Source organism: Dipodomys merriami, unplaced genomic scaffold (genome assembly GCF_024711535.1).
Source record: "Dipodomys merriami isolate MVZ:Mamm:240054 unplaced genomic scaffold, mDipMer1.0.p SCAF_712, whole genome shotgun sequence".
Classification (NCBI taxonomy): domain Eukaryota; kingdom Metazoa; phylum Chordata; class Mammalia; order Rodentia; family Heteromyidae; genus Dipodomys; species Dipodomys merriami.
In genome coordinates this window covers 275,651-295,106 of record NW_027206305.1, presented here as the reverse complement: position 1 = coordinate 295,106, position 19,456 = coordinate 275,651, and the positions used below count along the sequence as shown (strand labels likewise).

At 51.2% G+C, this 19,456-nt stretch overlaps 1 protein-coding gene across 1 annotated transcript in view; it reads right to left on the bottom strand.

The window, feature by feature from the left end:
• Window positions 1–3,563: 3,563 nt before the first annotated feature.
• Window positions 3,564–19,456, bottom strand: part of LOC138818115 (acyl-CoA 6-desaturase-like) — a 32,291-nt gene continuing 16,398 nt past the window's right edge. The window contains exons 6-12 of the mRNA XM_070009031.1: window positions 13,156–13,216; window positions 12,838–12,914; window positions 7,407–7,504; window positions 7,150–7,246; window positions 6,796–6,875; window positions 5,248–5,373; window positions 3,564–5,042 (exon numbers count right to left, since the gene is read on the bottom strand). Coding sequence (XP_069865132.1) covers window positions 4,991–5,042; window positions 5,248–5,373; window positions 6,796–6,875; window positions 7,150–7,246; window positions 7,407–7,504; window positions 12,838–12,914; window positions 13,156–13,216 — 591 coding nt within the window. The 3' untranslated portion in view covers window positions 3,564–4,990. The remainder of the gene's footprint in view (window positions 5,043–5,247; window positions 5,374–6,795; window positions 6,876–7,149; window positions 7,247–7,406; window positions 7,505–12,837; window positions 12,915–13,155; window positions 13,217–19,456) is intronic.

Below are 19,456 nucleotides of genomic sequence, written 5' to 3'. Positions count from 1 at the left end.
CCTGCACTGTCTCCCTCCTACAGCCCTCCAGGCAATGGGGTCCTCAGGAGGTCTTGGTGGGGGCGGGCAGCACGTGGATAGTAGCGGTGAAGCCTGTGCCTGGTGGTGCCTGTTCCCCAGCCCCACCCTGGGCCAGGGACTTGCCGGACAGTAATGCACTGAATAAGCCCAGCCACTTTGCCCCCTGGTATCAGAGGATTCATCCTCAGAGCAAGCACTGCCAACTCATCGGGGCTCAGCCTCCTCATCTGGACAATGGGTACAGCTAGGCCAAGCCTGAGTATTTTGGGAAAACAGTCAGTATCAGACAATTCTGTGTCACACAATTCATTTTGTTTGTCTGGGTGGAATTCAGTGCCAGTGAGTGCCACAGCCCCAGTCCCAGAAGCTGGGGACTGCCCAGAGCCCAGCGCAGAAGGCCTCAGTCTGCTCTTAAAGGATGACAGCCTGGATTTAGCACACTGCGTCCCTAAGCCCGGTCCAGGGGAGCACAGGCCCCAGCTCCACCTCCTATAATCCCAGCTACTCAGAAAACTGTGTCCAGAAGACAAAGTTAAAGCCAGCCTGTACAATCTAACAAGACGCTGTTCCGAATTTTGTTTTCAGTCCTGGGGCTGAACTCAGGGTCTGGGCATTGTCTCCAAGCTTCTTTTACTCAAGGCTAGCACTCTACCACTTGAGCCACAGCACCAGTTCTGGCCTTTTCTGTTTATTTGGTACTGAGGAATCGAACCCAGGGCTTCATGCATGATATGCAAGCACTCTGCCACTAAGCCCATTCCCAACTACCCAAAATAACTTTAAAAAATTACTTTAAGGGCTAGGAAGGTGGCTCAGTGGTAGAGCGCTTGCCTTGTATGCATGAGGCCCTGGGTTTGATTCCTCAGCACCACATAAGTTAAAAAAAAAAAAAAAGCTGGAAGTGGCACTATGGCTCAAGTGGTAGAGTGCTAGCCTTGAACTGAAATGCTTAGGGACAGCGCCCGGGCCCAGAGCTCAGGCCCCATGACTGGATCCAAAAAAAAAAAAAATTACTTTTAAACAGGGATGAATGTATATAGCTCAGTGGCAGAGCACTTGGCTAACATAGTCAAGGACTTGGGTTGAACAGGAAAGGAAGGGAAAGAGGGAGGGAAGAAAAAAGGGAGGGAAGAAAGGAAGGATGAGAGGGAAGGAACAAAGAAAGGAGGGGGAAAAGGAAAAAAAAAAGGAGGGAAGGGAGGAGAAAAAAAAACCCTGGGTACTGGGTCCCTGCATAGACTGTTCCCTCTGGGGGAGTCTACCACTTGCCAAGGCCTGACCCCTGGTTGCCACCACACACAGTGCTAGAGGGCTCAGATGGGATTTATCCATGCTCTGGCAGGCAGTCACCAGAATTCCAACGGTGGCTCTCGTGTTGGGGAGGTATGTCCCCGCCACCCCCCTCCTGCCCAGAGGAGCCACTGGACCTGCAGCGCCCCCTAGGAGCTCCCAGAATGCCTGCACCTCTGTGCAGCAGGCTATGCTCTATGCTGCCCCTGCTGGTGGCCCAGGGAAGTGCACTCTCCCCTAGGCAAATCAAGAATTTCTCAGTAACTTGTTTGACTTCCCAGAGGTTTTCTTCTTTTGCAGAGTAAAGACAGGCCATGTTTCTAAAAAGAATAGAGAAAGGCCTCTGAGGAACATGGTGTCTTTTTTTCTTTTTCTTTTTCTAAAATCCCTGCACAGAAAACAGCAGCAGCAATAAAAACTACTGAAGGGGGAAAAAGAAACACGACTGTGTTGATTTGTTTTCTCAATCAACCAACCTGAATCTCCTGTGGCCAGGACAGGAGAGCCAGCTCTTCCTAGCATATGGGAGTGGCTGGTGGACAAACAAACAACATGTTCATGACAGGATAGACCGTGAGTCCTGGAACTGGACACTAACGGTATTGGCTCTTGTTCTTTTTTTGGGGGGTGGGGACAGGGAAGAGGGGAGGTCAGTTGTGGGGCTTGAACTTAGGGCCTGGGCTCTGTCCCTGAGCTCTTTTGCTCAAGGATAGTGCTCACAGAGCCAGTTCTGGTTTTCTGGGGGCTAATTGAAGATAAGTCTATAGACTTCCTGCCTGGGCTGGCTTTGAACCATGATCCTCAGATCTCAGCCTCCTGGGTAGTTAGAATTACAGGTGTGAACCACCAGTGGTTGGCCATTATTGACCCTTTCTAAGCCTATATCACTAGCTCTACCATTCATTCTTGAGCCAGATGACTAAACTTCCTTCAGAGTCCCAAGAGAAGTGGGGAACAGAGGGCAGGAGGACCATGATGGTGAACTCATTTATGTGTTGAACCAGTTTGGTTAGCAAATGTAAAATATTATCAAAGTAACACTCAAATACTGAGCACTTGTAGCTCCCACCTGTCATCCTAGCTACTCAGGAGGCTGGTATCTGAGGATTGAGGTTTGAAGCCAGCAGGATCAGGAAAGTTCCTGAGACTCTTCCCTCTAATGAACCACCAAAAAGGCTGGAAGTGGAGCTGTGGCTCAAGTGGTAAGAGTGCTAGCCTTAAGCAATAGGTCCTGAGTTCAAGCCCCAGTACTAACACTAGGAAATACACACACACACACACACACACACACACACACACACACACACACACACACACACAGAGCAGATGGGCCCTGGACAAGTGGTAAGAGTGCTAGCCTTAAGCAATAGGTCCTGAGTTCAAGCCCCAGTACTAACACTAAGAAATACACACACACACACACACACACACACACACACACACACACACACACACACACACACACACACACACACACACACACACACACACACACACACACACACACACACACACACACACACAGAGCAGATGGGCCCTGGATTCCCAGGGCATGGGCTGCTTCCCACCATCTGTATCCCAAAGCATCCTGGGGTAGCAGGCCCAGCCCACGGGGCAGGCAGAATAGTAGTTGATTAAGGATAGATCTCCAGTGGGGCACAGCTGGAGGTTTTCAGTACTGAAATACAGAATGGTGGGCCAGTGGGTTGGGAGGCCCCAGCGCCCTCCCTAATCCTGCTGGAAGGAGCCACCAATTGACAACCCCTGGGGTGCTGGCTTCCCTGTGCCTCTTGGCTCTTCTTGTACATCTGGAGTGACCTATCCAGGCCAGTCCGTCCAGAGCCAGCTGATCAGAGAAGAGCCTTGGCCTCTGGAAGGCAAGCTGCTCAGGTGCCCGTGGTTCATCCATTCACTTGTTCCAAGATCTGGGGGTGAAACCAACCTAGGACCTAGACCCAGTCCCTCGGTATAGAAGCAGGTGACTGAGGCTGAGATGGTATCGGCAACCTTCAGGCCATGAGGACTGGATGAGCCACTGCACAGAACAAGATGGAATCAGTTGTTTTCCTTGGCAGCGTCTTTGAGGGAGGACAACAGTTCCATTCACCCCCAGTACCTTATAAATGAGGTCCTCATCCCTCCTGGAGGGCTTTCCCTTCCCTTCCAGTCCCCGCCACCCCCAGTGCCAACCCCCCCCCACATTAGCATCCAAGAAGCACACTAACCAGCCAGCCATTGGACTGAACCATAAGTGAGAATAAAATTATTTCTTTTATTTCCCCAAAACTTCAGGGGCGAGGAAACAACACGTTAACAGTTACGATTGGACTCACTCGGGGAGAACATACAGCAGCTAGTTGGTTTTTATTTATTTTGGGTGGTGTTTCCATGGTAACCTGGAGGTCTCTGGAAGCCAGCTGGTCTCTCCTGGCTGGCCAGCCAGAGCTGGGAAGGACTAGAAGGCTCCCTCAAAGGTCCCCAGAGTCATTCACATCTGAATCTAAATACTGGTTAGTGGGTTACATCTGAAGACCCAGCTTGGGTCCCGTCCCTTCCAATGGGACAGCTGTCCCCTCTTCCCCTCCTACTTCTCCATTACTACCCAGCAACCTCCCACCCCCACATTTCTCAGATCCTGTTTGGTCCTCACTGGGTCCCCACCCACACGCGGGTACCCCATGGTGGCTTCCTTCCCCTTGTCTCCCCTACCCTTCCTTCCGACAGTTCCAAGCCAGTATCTAACGACGGATGGTCTCAGCAGGTGAGCCCAATGGAGCTCAGGGAAGCCTGACCAGAAACATCTAGAAAAGGCAGATTGTCCTAAGACCCAGTCTTCCTGCTACCCTCCCTGTAAGAATACATTCTGGTTAGAAAAAAAGACTTAAAAAAAAAAAACAAACAAACAGTGAAAAAGGAGAGATCAGGAGAGAGGCTGAGGAGCTGGCCAGCCCCACTCAGGGGCCCAAGTGGCTAGAGACTGGCTGGGGGGGGAGGGAGGGGTCCTCCCGTAATCTGCCATGGCCTCTGCTGAGCTCACCCAAGGCGCTCTCCCTTTGGACCCAAGGCCGCAGCCTCTGGAGTTAGGAAGATGATGGAATAGGGCTTTGCTCCAGCTGTGGGAGAGGGAAAGAGATTTCTCTGGGCCTCAAGGTCAAGTTCAGGGCTTTGCCGCAGGCCTGAAGCCCTCCAGAGCAGGAGGGAGACTGTGAATCCATCCCAGCCACAGGAAAGAGAGCAGAGCACAAACAGGCGGACCCCTTCAGCTGTTGGGGTGGGCTGCAGGGCTGGACCCTCCCTGCAGGCCACTGACGTTTATGAGGGATGAAAGGAGGGAGTTTGGGGGTAAAAGAAGGGGAGTGCCAGGCCAGACTCTGGGACCTCTGATCTCAGATCTCGAAGGGTAGAAGCTGGAGGGACGGAGCCACCACCTGCAGCCCAGGCTCTCCCTGGGCCTGCGCAGAAGGGGACCGAGGCAGAACGGAGAAGACTGGATGATTGGGAGGCGGAGGAGCAAAAGGGGGAGAAAGGGAGACAGAAAAGTGTGTGTGTGGGGGGGGATCCACGAACTGCTGCGTACCCCGGCCTTATGAGAACACTCAGAGTGAAAGTCCGCCCCTCCCTATTGTCGCAGCACCCACGCCTTCGCCCCTCCCCCCCCGGGTGCCCCAAGGGCTGCGCTTCATTTGTGGAGGTAGGCATCCAGCCATAGCTGCCCGGACTTCTTCAGAGAACTGCAGAGAGAGGGTGGGGGGGGGGGGTCAGAAAGGGTTCAGGCACCAAGGAAGGACATGGGGAAGGCATGCTTCTCACTCAGAGCAGACAGCCAGTGGTCTCCGTACTGTCCACGGTGAGGGATCCCAGCTAGGTGCCTCTCCATGACCTTCACCCCCCACCCCAACCCCTTCCTATATCCCCAGAGCCTCAAGGACTCCATACCTAATGATGTCCAGTAGGGCCCTCAGCAGCGGCTTCTCCTGGTACTCGATGCCATGCTTGGCACACAGAGATTTTACCAGCGGGGCGATCTTGTGCAAGTTGTGCCGGGGCATGGTAGGGAAGAGGCTGGGGAGAGACACAGGCAGGGGGAGCGTAAGGATGCTGGGGGCTCAGCCACTCACCCCCACCCCTTCCTCCCACCGATCAGGAGGCCCTGTCTGCAGTTAGGACAAGGCTGTGTGTGGCTACAGGAGTTATCTGGGTTAGCAACTGGCACCATGCTGAGGGTAGGAAATTGGAAAGAGAACTAGATGGCCAGCATAATTTTCAAGAAAGGAAAGGAAGCTGGGTGCTGGTAGCTCATGCCTGTAATCTTAGCTACTCAGAAGGTCAAGAGCTAGGACTGTGGTTCAAAACCAGTCCAGGCAGTAAAGTCCCGGAGAGCCTCTTTTTTTTTTTTTGGTCGGTTGTGGGGCTTGAACTCTAGCCCTGGGTACTGTCCCTGAGCTCTTCAGTTCAAGGCTAGTGCTCTATCACTTGAGCCACAGTGCCACTTTCGGCCTTTGCTGTTTATGTGGTGCTGAGGAATCAAATGTAGGGCCTCATGCATGCAAGGCAAGCACTGTACCACTGAGCCACCTTCCCAGCCCCTCCATTAACCAGCAAAGAGTGGAAAGGGGAGGCATGGCTCAAGCAATAGAACCACTAGCCTGCGTGGAGAAAAAAAACAAAACAAAACACTAAGAAACAGTGCCAAAGCCCTGACTGGCACAGAAAAGAAGGAAGGAGAGGGGGGAGGAAAGAGAGGAGAGAGGAACAGAGGGGAGAGGAGGGAGGGGAAGGGAAGGACAAAACCCGAGCGTCAGTGGCTTATGCCTGTAATCTTAGCTACTCAGGAGGCTGAGATCTGAGGATTGAGGTTCAAAGCAGGAAAGGCCATGAGACTCTTATCTCCAATAAACCACCCAGAAAACCAGGAGTGGCACTGTGGCTCAAGTAGTAGAGAGCTTGCCTACAGCTGAAGAGCTCAGGGACAGCGCCCAGGCCCAGAGTTGCAGCCCCACGGCCGACAAAAAAGAAAAAAAAGTGGGGAAAAAAAAAAAACGAAAATGAGAGAAAGATAAAAGATGGAAGAGGACAGGGACGAGAGACCAGAGCAAGGACAGTCCCTTGTCCACCGGTGCTCCAAGCAAGCGCTCTCGCCGGCCTCAGTTCACCAGTCAACCAAGTGGGAATGGTTTTCCCTGCCTTGCTTGCATCCTGGCATCACGAGATGCGGGTACAAGCTCTAACCACAGCCAGTGCCTAGGCCTCGTGTGGCCTGCCACCACGCTTTGGGGTGCGTTCACAGCCCAAGGGACTCCTTCCTTCCTGCGCACAGTCGTGCTGGCTGCAGAGCCATGCTTTCAGGATGGGATAGTAACCTTGCCAGTGGCAGGTGGAGAGCAAGAACGCATATCCCATGGTGCCTTGTTCTCCCACTCACCACCCCCCCATTGCCTCTTGTTCCCGCCCTCCCCCCCCCAAGCCTGGCCGTGTCACACTCACTGGTGCTCGATCTGGAAGTTGAGATGCCCGCTGAACCAGTCATTGAAGAAGGACTGCTCCACATTGCAGGTGGCTGCCAGCTGAGTGGGAGGCAAGGGAGCAAGGTCAAAGGACCAGGCCTCATCCGCACAATGGCAGGCTTTACGCAGAGTCCCAGCTCTGTGTCCCATCGTTCTGCCAGTCAGCCTCAGTCTACCCGCCCAGATTCGCCACTGGTCCCTTTCTTGCTCAGCCCTGAGGCTGCCAAGCAGAAGGACACAGGCATCTCTAAGGATGCCCAGCACATTCCTGGGTCCCCCTGGCAAGCCACATCTAGGGACAAGGATACTGGTTCAGGACTTTGGCTTCCCTCACCTGGCTACTGAACCAGTCTCGGTAGTGGTCCAAGTCGATCTCCATGACAATATGATTCATCTGTGTAACCCACACAAACCAGTGGCTCTCTAGGAACCTGGAAGAGAGCACAGCTCTGAGCTGGAGCCCCCAGCCATGAACAACACAGCCACATCCCCCGCTCCCCTGCCCGGCTCAGGGCAGGAGCCAGACAGCCTTCCCTCCTCCCGCTTACGCCACAGCCCCACGGATGTTCCCGGGGAGGCAAAGCTTGCTACCTGATGAAGTTGAGGAAAACCAGAGCTCCCAGGATGCCGTAGAAAGGGACGTAGGTCCAGAAGAAGCGAATGTAGTAGCTGATGGCCCAGACCAAGTCCTGAGAAGAGAGACAGGATTACAGCCACGCCCCACATCTCTGGCACTGAGAAACTAGATGTATGCACACACCTTCCAGCGCTGGGCACAGGCCTCTAGGAAGTTGAGGATCAGAGAGGTAATACCTCCCTAAACTGCCTGCTTGCATGGGTTTGTACAACTGCCTTGGTCTCCAGAGAAATGGAGGGAGGAGGGGGAAAGAGCTGAGGGGCAGCTATGGGCAGGGACTGGAGAATCTGAGAGTGTACAAAATCCACACGTCTCCCCACACTCGAGGCCCTGTCCCTGTGTGTCAGCACCCTGGCTCTCCAGTGTAACACTGACAGGCAGGTGCTCTCTAGAGTGGACCAACGCTCTCCACTTCCTCTCCCACCCAAGCCCAGTATGTCCTGTCTGGACCACAACAAGCATGTGCATTGGTCTCCTGCGTGTTCTCATATATCCATGGCAACCAGTGCCCTGAGCTCCCAGCATCCTTCTGTGGCCACAGAGCTCAGGATTAGGAAGCTCTTTTGCCTCAGCACCCTGGCCCAGCTTGCTCCTGCCTTAGGGCCTTTGCATGGACAGAGCATTCTCAGCCAGGAGTGCTAAGTGCACTTCACAGGGGAATGCCCTGTCACTGGTAAAACATGAAAGAAGGGCTCATATCATGGATGAAGAAGTGACAAATTGCAGAACAATTTAGAAGACAAATGTGGCTGCATTTAGTGATTGCTTGGTGTGAGGAATCTGGCTTTGCTTCTGCTTTTGGCCTAATGGTCAGGACAGAGGGAAGGGCTGACGAAGGGAGATGAAGAGCTACCAGCTGGACCTCTAGATCCAACAAAACGATGATCTAACTTCAAGGGGACAAGGGAAGGCTGATTTTCTAAGTTCTCCTAATTTTCTTCATACTCAATGAACATTTATTATTCTGCGAGGTGTACCAGTGGTTCAGGCCTGTAATCCTAGCTACTCAAGAGGCTGAAATCTGAGAATCATGATTCAAAACCAGCCCAAGCGGGAAAGTCTGTGTGACTCTTACCTCCAATTAATTACCAAAAAATCTGGAAGTGAAGCTGTGGCTCAAGTGGTAGAGCGCTAGTCTTGAGCTAGAGAGCTGAGGGACAGTGCCCAGGCCTAGATTTCAAGCCCCACAATGGACCAAAAAAAAAAAAACCCCAACAACTCTGGAACAGCACCTAGGCCCTGAGTTCAAGCCCCAAGACTGGCACAAAAACAAAAATAAAAGGAAGAAAGAAAAAGAAATGGAGAAAAATTATTCCTTTCAGGGTTAGAGATAGAACTTAGGCTCACATGCACTCTAGGTAAGTGCATTACTACTGAGCTATATCACCAGTGCCATTTTAATGGTTTTGTGTATTTGTAGTGCAGAAGTATGTGTCTGTGTATGTGTGCATGTGTATAATCCTATATATAGAATAGTAGTATATGATAATATCATACATGATGTCATGTATAGTAACAGGTATACCACACACGTGTTTGGGAGTGGATGATGATGTATTTATTGTCTGTCATGTGGGCCTGGGCACTGTCCCTGAGCTCTTCTGCTCAAGGCGAGAGCTCTACCACTTGAGCCACAGCACCACTTCCTGTTTTCTGGTAGTTCATTGGAGATAAGAGTCTCACAGATGTTCCTGCCCCAGCTGGCTTTGAACCGCAATCATCAGATCGCAGCATTCCCGAGTAGCTAGAATTACAGGTGTGAGTCACCAGTGTCCAGCTTAAGGTATTTATCAACATCGAGCTACACATTTCTTGGACCCTCCTACACCAGGGGCAGGGGTGAAGGAGACACAGCAACACCACAGAGCGGGGCAGGGAGAGCAGGGAGGAGAGCCAGAGAGGTGGAGGTTGGGAAGGTGACAAGAAGAAGGCCAAGAGGACAAAGTTCCAGTATGAGATCCAACCCAAGGGCAAGTGAGGCCTGGGGAGTAGCCCAGCTGGCCGTGGGAGCCTGTGGGGATCAGTGAGCACTTCCCTTCGGAACCTTCATCTATGTGTGGGGTGTTTCAGGATCCACACTCAGGGCATCTGGACCGGCTGGGGCTTTGCGCATTCTCATGAGGGCAGTGTCTTTTGTCTTCTTTTTGTCAGTTGTGGGGCTTGAACTCAGGGCCTAGCTTTTTTGCTCAAGGCTAGCGCTCTACCACTTGGAGCCAAAGTGCCACTTCCTGTTCGTGGATGATGATATGTTTATCTTTTTTTTTTTTTTTGTCTGTCATGGGGTTTGAACTCTGGGCCTGGGCGCTGTCCCTGAGCTCTTCTGCTCAAGGCGCAAGCTCTACCACTTGAACCACAATACTACTTCCTGTTTTCTGGTGGTTCATTGGAGATAAGAGTCTCACAGATATTCCTGCCCCAGCTGGCTTTGAACCATGATCCTCAGATCTCAGCCTCCTAAGCAGCTAGAATTACAGGCATGACCCACTGGCGCCAGGCTAGCAGAATGTTTTAACACAACTGCCTCTGGCTAGATGCCAGCCCCACCTGGGGATGATCTATGTCTACATATTGCCAAGTGGCCCAACAGAATTGGAGCTGTTGGGAGCTCAGGCTCTGCCATCTGAGGATGTGAACAGAGTCTAATCTCCTTGCCTGCTTTTCCCCAGCCAATGCTTTGCTCCTTATGGAGCAAGCACTGTAAATAAAGAAAACACAAGTACACACGCATGCGTGCACACACATACACATGCCCTACTTTCTATAACACTGGTTAAAACACCTCACCCAGTCCTCTGACACCCCCCCTTGCTATAACACTGGTTCAAGCTCCCCACCTGGCCCCCTAATCAGCACATCAGCACCCAGCTCCTTTTCAGCTACACCTTGCCAAAGCCTAGCTAAATCCTGCTGGAAGCAGAAGTCCTAGTAGGGAAGGATAGGAGATGGATGTTTCATGTCTGTTACTCAAATGACTCAGAAACATTGTCCTTCTATCCTTCCAGGGCTGGCAGGGTCCCACCTCCTCCCCCCACCAGTTCCAGTTCTATCTAGAAGCAAAATCCTGTGCCCAGCCCCCACAAATAGCACAGAACTCGCCGCAGTCCGGAGCCCTTCAGTGCTCTGTGAACAGGAGTTAGGCTGGGGCTTGGGGGGGCAATGGGGTACTGAGTGTAGGTGTCAGGAGACCACACCACCCTTAGTTGTCACACTGATCAGCCTTCATGATATTCATGATTGAGACAGTCTGGGGGGGTTTTGTGGTTTAGAAAGGCCAATTGTAACTAACAGGTGACTGTGAACATGTCTGTTCTTTCTGAGACTGCTAGGCTCCCGTCCCAGAGAACCCTTTCTGCTTGTGGTGACCACTTCATATAGCTTACCTCACCACAAGTACACTGCCATCTTGCACAAAACCATGACTGCACATCTACGAAACCCAAGGTTGGGCTGGGAATGTGGCTCAGTGGTAGAGTGCTTGCCTAGTATGCGTGAAACCCAGGGTTCAATTCCTTAGTACCACATACACAGAAAAAGCCGGAAGTGGCGCTGTGGCTCAAGTAGTAGAGCGCTAGCCTTGAGCTCAGAGAGACTGGCCAGGCCCTGAGTTCAAGCTCCAGGACCAGCAAAACAACAACAAAAAACAAACAAACAAGGTCCCCTTGAGCACCACTCTGAAGTCTTCTCTAGAGACCCTTCCTCTTCCTTTTTTCTTTCCTTCCTTCCTTTCTTTCTTCCTTCCTTCCTTTCTCTCTCTTTCTCTTCTTTCCTTCCTCCTCTTCCTCTTCTTTTCCTCTTCTTTCCTCCTCCTCCTTTTCTTCTGGACTGGAACTTGAACTCAGGGCCCAGGTGCTATCCCTCAGCTTTTCACTCAAGGCTAGTGCTCTGCTAGTTAAGCCACGACTCCTAGCTTTTTCCTGGTTCCTTGGTGGTAAGAGCTTCTCTGACTTGTTTCCTAGGCTCACTTTGAACTGAGGTCTCACCTTCCTGAGTAGCTAGGATTACAGGTGAGTCACTAGCACCTGGCTTCCCTTTCTTTGTCGGAAGCAAAATCAGCAGACTCGTCTAAGTCTGTTGTCTGAGGCGAAACTGCATCATCCAATTTCATTACCCTGAAATTCTAATTACCATTAACTTCAGAAAGTGACCTTGGGCTCCTTCAAGGGGGTGACGAGCTAATAGGAGGTCATTAGGCTGAGCCATGAACCCAATAGGACTGGTGTCCCTTTAAGAAGGGAGATATTTAAACAAAGATGGGGGGGGGAGAGAAGAAGGGACAGGAAGGGCAGGAAGGAGCCCCACCTCCTAGGTGGGAGAGGGGAGGGGCCTGGAACAGGTTCCTCTGAGAGACCTCCCAAGGGCTGGTTCTGGACTTCGGGCCTCTAGCTTAAGACACCCAATTTGGAGTACTCTGTGATGCAGCCTTAACAAAGGAACCTGGACCGTCAGTGTCCAAATGCAAAGGTAGCAGCTGCCCTTGTGGGATCCCCATGTATATATATATGGGGGGGAATCTATAGGATTATTTTACTGTAGCTTTCTTAGCTGTGGGGACCCCTGAGGGAGAACCTTCTTAATAGCAATAAAGGGGTGAACCAATCCAACAACAGCAGTCACTGGACACTATGTTGACAACAAACTATACAATTCATGGGTGGGAATGGGGGGGGGGTAACTAGGAGAGAGCAAGGGAAGGGGTGACATTGTCCAAAAGAAATATACTCCTACCCAGGTGCCAGTGGCTCACGCCTGTAATCCTAGCTACTCAGGAGGCTGAGATCTGAGGATCATGGTTCAAAGCCAGCCCAGGCAAGAAAATCTGTGACTCTAATCTCCAATAAACTGGAAGTGGCGTTGTGGCTCAAGTGGTAAAGTGCTTGCCTTGAGCTGAAGAGCTGAGGGACAAGTGCCCAGGCCCAGAGTTCAAGCCCCATGACCACCACCACCAACAACAAAAGAAATATACTCCTTATCCGATTTACCTAACTATAACCCCTCTATACATCACCTTTATAATAACAGTTCAGCCAGGTGCCGGTGTCTCACAGCTGCAATCCTAACTACTTAAAAGGCTGAGATCTGGGGATTGTGGTTCAAAGCCAGCCCAGGCAGGAAAGTCCATGAGATTCCTATCTCCAATTAACCACCAGAAAATTGGAAGTGATGCTGTGGCTCAAGTGGTAGAGTGCTCGCCTTTAGCTGAAGACTGAGGGGACAGTGCCCAGGCTCTGAGTTCGAGTTCCACAACCAACAACAACAAAAAAGAGAGAGAACAATAAGGCAGATACCCCCCAGGGGAGGTGACTGAGACCCCTCAGGCCCTCTGCTGCCCATGCCCCTCCCCCCATCACCCTCCCACACTCCCAGCCAGCACCCCTCCCGACTCACCACCCAGTCCCTGCGGATGATCATGGTCATGATGATCTGGTACTGGAAGTATATGGGGATAAGCAGTGGAGGCCCAACTGTGGGGGAGAACAGAGGGTTGAATGAGCGACCCAGCCGGGCCCAGCCAGACAATCGAATGCCAGGTCAGCTCGTGGACCAAGAGAGGTCTGTGTGGGCTGTCTGCTGTGGCCTCTCCTTCTGAGACAGGTCTGATGTCACTCTTAGGGTGTGGAAAGGTGTGGAGGGGTGGTAGAGGGAGAGAGGCACTCTGTGGGGGAGAGCAGGGTCAGGGGGTGGTATTGGATGCTTAGTACTTACTCAGGAAGAAGTACTCGTGCTGGTGATTGTAAGGCAGGTATTTCAGCTTCTTCTTGCCATACTGAGGAGAGAGAAGAGATGGTAAGTAGCTGCCTCCCACCCAGGCCCTTCACCCATTTCAGATCAGCCGCTGTCACTCCCGTCAGCCGGCACCCAGGCCTGCCAGAGACAGCAGTGGCCAAGATCCTCAAGCCCTGCCTGTGTGTGCCAGCATCAAGCAGCCGGAATCCTCTCAGGGTCTGTGGGTAAGTACTGTTCAAGTTCAGGCTTAGGGTTCAATCAGTGCCCAAGGCCACGAGATGGGAGATGGCTTGACTCTTTTCATTTGTGTGTTCGTGTCTTGTTATTTCAAGGGCTACAACCCAGGGCCTGAAATGACCTAGGTAAATGCTCTACCACCAAGCCACACTTCCAGCCCTGCGAGCCTGCCTGGCATTTAAATCTTCACACAGGCCTGGATATTTGTAGAGGACCCCTGGGCCTGACTCTAGCCCTGTGGGACAAGCAGAAGAGCTCTAGGTCCCTCTCAGGTGCTCTGGGGAGGGCCACAGCCGCTGGGAGAACACAGGTGAGGGCCTGGGGATTACAAATAGTCCTTAGATGAGGAGTAGCTGCTCCTTGGAGTCTTCTAGAACTTTCTAAGCACTAATCAGCCCTCCCCAGAGAGGCATGAGCAGAACAGAAGAGGCCATGCACAGACAGGCTTAGAGCCACCACATAGCTGGTCACCTGACACCCTGAAATTCCAAGGCCCGGTTCCCCAGTAACACAGCTGGCTAAGAGGTACCTGATCTTCTCTCCTGCAATGCCAGGGGGCTGTGAAGGGAGCCTGGGCTCGGACCCATCCTGGCTTCTCCTAGCGCATCTGGCATGTAAGTCACTTTTTTTTTTTTTTTTTGGTCAGTCATGGGGCTTAAATTCTGGGTCTGGGTGCTGTCCCTGAGTTCTTCTGCTCAAGGCAAGCACTCTACCACTTAAGCCATAGTGCTACTTCCGGTTTTCTGATGGTTAATAGGAGATAAGAGTCTCATGGACTTTCCTGCCCAGGCTGGCTTCCAACTGAGATCCTCAGATCTCAGCCTTCTAAGTAGCTAGGATTACAGGCGTGAGTCACCGGCACCTGACTATAAGTCACTGGTTTTCACTTCAAGCCCTGATACACACACACACACAGCGCCAGCATCCTAAGGTGACAGTGTTAGTCATTTCACCTGTGTGCACACATGAAGTGACAAACCACTGCACACCCGTGTCTACTTCAAGGATCTTTAATGGGACAGGTGCAAGGGCACTGTGCCCAGCATACAGAGGGACCCAAAAACCAGAAAAGACAAGCATGGGCTCTCAGGAAAGGGATGAGAAGTGTTGTGGGATGTATTGAATTGGAAGAGTGAGCCTCTGGTTCTTCATTGATGACACAACCAGTCACCCAACCAAGTTCCAAGTGCTGGTGAGGTAGCTTGGAGCAAGACAGTCCCAGTTCGGATGTGGGCGCTGTTGTTTTCTGGCTCTAACTTTGGGCAAGTCATTTCCTGCCTCAGGCTCCGTCTTTCTAGCTATCCAAGGGCTGATAACTGCTCCTGCCTCATGCGCTAAATAAAGATCAAGTGGCACTGCGCATGCCCAGGGCTCCTCACAAAAGCTCAGCTGCAGGGTCTAGAGGGCAGGAATCAGGGGATCCCACTCAGCTCTCCATTCAGCAACGCCCTTGTCCACACAAGAAGAACTCTTAGGAGTCAAGGCAACAGCTTTTTGTGGCTGGACCCTAAGAAGGAGACAGTGGCACGCCCAGAGCTCTCCTTGAACAGGGACAGCTCATTTCCAAAGTCAAGCCTGTAATGGGGACACAGGCCAGGCCAGCCCTGGCAGCTGGCCTGACCTTCTTGCACTCTGCCTCTCCCCAAGGACCACAGGCTGGGCAGCAGGATGCTGGGCCTGTGGGAGGGACTTTGTGGAAGTGAAACGAAATGTCTGAGAAATGAGACAAGGGCTTTCCTTGTTTGTCTAGGGCTGGAAGGAGAGCTGTCCCAAAGCCTGGCCACTGTCTCTGGCAATCCCTAAATTCATGGGGGTGGGGGAGACAGGGGGGGAGAGAAAGAGGGAGAAAGGGAGGGAGGGGGAGAGGAGGAGGGGGAGGTGCATCATGGCTGCATTCAGGTGTGGATGAAATGGCAGGATCCCCAACCCAGGGGGCCCTGGTTCCTGGGAGTCATTCATAGTCCACTAGAAGCAAGAGGCCTAGGGTTCAGCTGTAGAGAGGCAGACAGCAGGAACACATCTGGATGGGTTGAGGGGTGCTCTCAGGCAGGCACACCCCAGGAACCCATTTACAGCACTCCAGCAAGGCAAAACTACTACTACATCATCATATTTAATTCCCCTCTGGGCAGTCCCATCAGTGCACTAAAAACCCAAGTGGAAATGAGAGAGTGGATGGAGCCATTAGGAAGAGATTAAATTGTCCTGATTTTTAAGACGATCATCTACCCAGGAAGCTTGAAAAGAATCAACTGGAAAAACTGGAACCATAAACCACGAGCTGGACATAATTGAGCCCTATATTGATAGTTTTTCTGAATACCAAAGAAACCCCAAGCACATGGCAAAATAGAAAATTTAGCATGCACCAGGCCTATAAAGAAAAGTAGAAGAATCTTAAGAGAAAAGAGAATTTCAGTAAATGGAAAGGCCTTGCTGCTATATGAGAAGGAAGAGTATAATGATACACATTCTTTCAAGAATGGGAAGTCAGTCACCTAGCTACTCCGGAGGCCAAGATCTGAGTATCACAGTTCAAAGCCAGCCCTGGCAGCAGCAAAATCCTTTAGACTCTTTTTATTTTGTTGTTAGTCGTGGGGCTTGAACTCTGGGCACTGTCCCTCAGCTCTTCAGCTCAAGGCTAGCACTCTACCATTTGAGCTACAGCACCACTTCTGGCTTTTTCTGTTAATGTGGTGCTGAGAAATTGAAGCCAGGAACTCATGCACGCAAGGCAAGCACTCTACCACCGAGCTACCTTCCCAGCCCCTTAAGATTCTTATTTCCCATTAACCTCCAAAAAGCCAGAAGTGGAGCTGTGGCTCTAGTGGCAGAATGCTAGCCTTGAGCTCACAGAAAGTGCCCAGGCCCTGAGTTCAAGTCCCAGGACGAGAGAGAGAGAGAGAGAGAGAGAGAGAGAGAGAGAGAGAGAGAGAGAGACGGGGGGGAGGGGAGGGAGAGAGGGAGGAGGAGGGAGGGAAGCAAGTTACTACACTACCCCCAGAAGAGGAGTTAAGTGCCGAGGACAGGTAAGAATGACACCTAGATCACCCCACATGTACCTCAGTACGACATCCAGAGCAGACCCCGGGATTCATCATTTAGAAAGGGTAATAGAACCAGGCACCAGTGGCTCATGCCTGTAATCCTGTGATCTGAGGATCACAGTTCAAAGCCAGCAGGAAAGTCTGTGAGACTCTTATCTCCAATTAACCACCAGAAAACTGGAAGTGGCATTGTGGCTCAGGTGGTAGAGTGCTCACCTTGAGCTGAAGAGCTCAGGGACAGCACCAAGGCCCACAGTTCAAGTCCCACGACCGACAAAAACAAACAAACGAAAATGGTAATGGAGCTAGAGAAATGGACTTGTGCCAATTCCTGGATAAAAGCTAAACACAAGCCGGGTGCCAGTGGCTCATGCCTGTCATCCTAGCTACTCAGGAGGCTGAGATGTGAGGATCTCGGTTCAAAGCCAGCCTGGGCAGGAAAGTCCGTGAGACTCTTATCTCCAATAAACCACTAGAAAACTGGAAGTGGCGCTGTGGTTCAAGTAGTAGAGTACTCACCTTGAGATGAAGAGCACAGGGACAGCACCCAAGCCCAGAGTTCAAGCCCCACGACCGACCAAAAAATAAATAAATAAATAAATAAATAAGCTAAACACAGAGACACAAAGGCATAACACTGATGAAAAACTAGCTGGACATAGAGGTGCACACCTATCATACTAGTTTCTCAGGAGGTGGAGTTAGGAAGATCACAGCCTCAGGCCGCCAGAGCAAAAGTACAGACCTTATCTGAACAACAATGGAAGCAAAAAGAACAGGAGATACAGCTCAAAGCGTAGAGCACTTTCCTAAAACAAGAATGAGATCCTGAGCTGGAAAGGTGGCTCAGTGGTAAAGCACTTGCCTTGCATGCATGAGGCTCTGGGTTCGATTCTTCAGCACCACATAAGCAGGAAAAAAAAAACCAGAAGTGGTACTATAGTTCAAGTGGTAAAGGGCTAGCCTTGAACTGAAGAGCTGAGGGACAGTGCCAAGGCCCAGAGTTCAGGCCCCACAACCGGCCAAAAAAACCCCAAAAAACAAAAAAAACAACTTCCTTTCCCTAAAGCCTGCTTGAGTCCCTGATGCCTGGCCACAGAGAGCCTGGGTAGCAGATCCTGCTGGGGCTTGTGGGTTCATTGTCACCCGTGAGGAGACCCATCCCCTTCCAAAGGCAGCATTGGGCAACCAGGAGCCTTGGAAACACAGGCCCTTCTCTTCCTGAACTCCAGGGAGGTGGAGGTGGGAATTTCCATGAGCTCCATAACACTGGACTTAAAGTCTCCTAAACACTACTGGCACCTGGACGTGCAGATCTCTGTAAATTCACACCCCAACAGCCACCCGGGAGTACACAGGAGACAAGCTTGCCAGCAGCAGAGCTGGTGAGACTGGGCTCTGTGGTCAGGGATACAGAAAAACATGTGTCCGAACAGCCAGGGGCTCGCCACAGAGGAAAGGAAACCTTTGTCCTCACTATCAGGCCTGGAGTTAATCAGCCCTGCTATCTAGACACCTCCAATTAAAGCTAGCTGCAAGCTGTTTCCTAGAAGAAAAACAAAAGGCATGTATTTGGGCCAAAAAAAAAAAAAAAAAACCCCAAACCCAAAAACCCCTCTGCTCAACCAGCTGGAGAGGCTCAATGCTTTTCCAGAGTTAAGAACTATGTGATTTCCTATGAATGTACCATGTCAACAAAACTGTGCCCCCCCTCAGAGCCTCCCTTAATGGGGAGGGGTCCACTCCCCCCCCCCCCAGCCACACAGGGGAAACTGCCCGTTCACGGTGCCACTGTTTACAAGGGTGGATTGGCTTGGTTCACAAATGCTTTTTGTGCTCCTACTCTGGGCCTGACACTGTGACTCCTCTTGTCCTCTTCTTCCTCCTCCTCCTCCTCCTCCTCTCTTCATTCTTTCCTCCCCTCTTCCTCTTTTCTTAATCTAGTGAGTCTTGGTTCTTTTTTATTCTAAGGAGGGAAACTGCTGGGTGCCCTGGTCTCTTCCTCCTTGAGCAAGCTGGGCAGGTGCTCAGCCACTGAGTCCAAGCCTGACTGCCATTCTTTCTTTCTTTTTTTTTGGATTGATCATGGGGCTTGAACTCTGGGCCTGGGCACTGCCCTTTAGCTCTTCAGCTCAAGGCTAGCGCTCTACCAGCTGAGCTACAGCACCACTTCCAGTTTTCTAGTGGTTTATTGGAGGTAAGAGTCTCACCAACTTTCCTATCTGGGCTGGCTTTGAACCTCGATCCTCAGCTCTCAGCCTCCTGAGAGGCTAGGATGACAGGCATGAGCCACTGGCGCCCCGCATGACAGCCATTCTTAAGATGTGCATAAAAGGGGCTGGGAAGGTGGCTCAGTGGTAGAGCGCTTGCCTTGCATGCCTGAGGCCCTGGGTTCGATTCCTCAGCACCATATAAGCAAAAAGAAAAAAGCCAGAAGTGGCGCTGTGGCTCAAATGGTAGAGTGCTAGCCTTGAACTGAAGAGCTGAGGGACAGAGCCCAGGCCCAGAGTTCAGGCCCCATGACAGGACCCAAATAAAAAAAAAAGATGTGCATAAAAGCCCACAAGGATATTCTGATAACTTTCCATCATCACTGTATGCACTTGCATATGTACTTATTCTTTTATTTTTGTAAAGGAAACAATATAAAAACTCTACTTAAAATAGGGGCACACAAATGGAGAAACAAGGGTGAGCAAATATAGTTGTTGAATTACATGACTTGAGGGAAGGGCGAGAGGGTGACACGGATCAGCATGCGTCGTACTCATAACCTGATTTTTAAAACTTAAAATGAAAATTTTTAATTAAAATATTAAGTTAAAAAACCCTCTTTTTTAGGAAAGTTGGTGAGACTCTTACCTCCAATAAACCACTAGAAAACTGGAAGTGGTGCTGTAGCTCAGCTGGTAGAGCGCTAGCCTTGAGCTGAAGCGCTTGAGGGCATTTTTAAGAGTGAATTTTTTTTTTTTATCATTTTGGTTTGTCATTTTTAT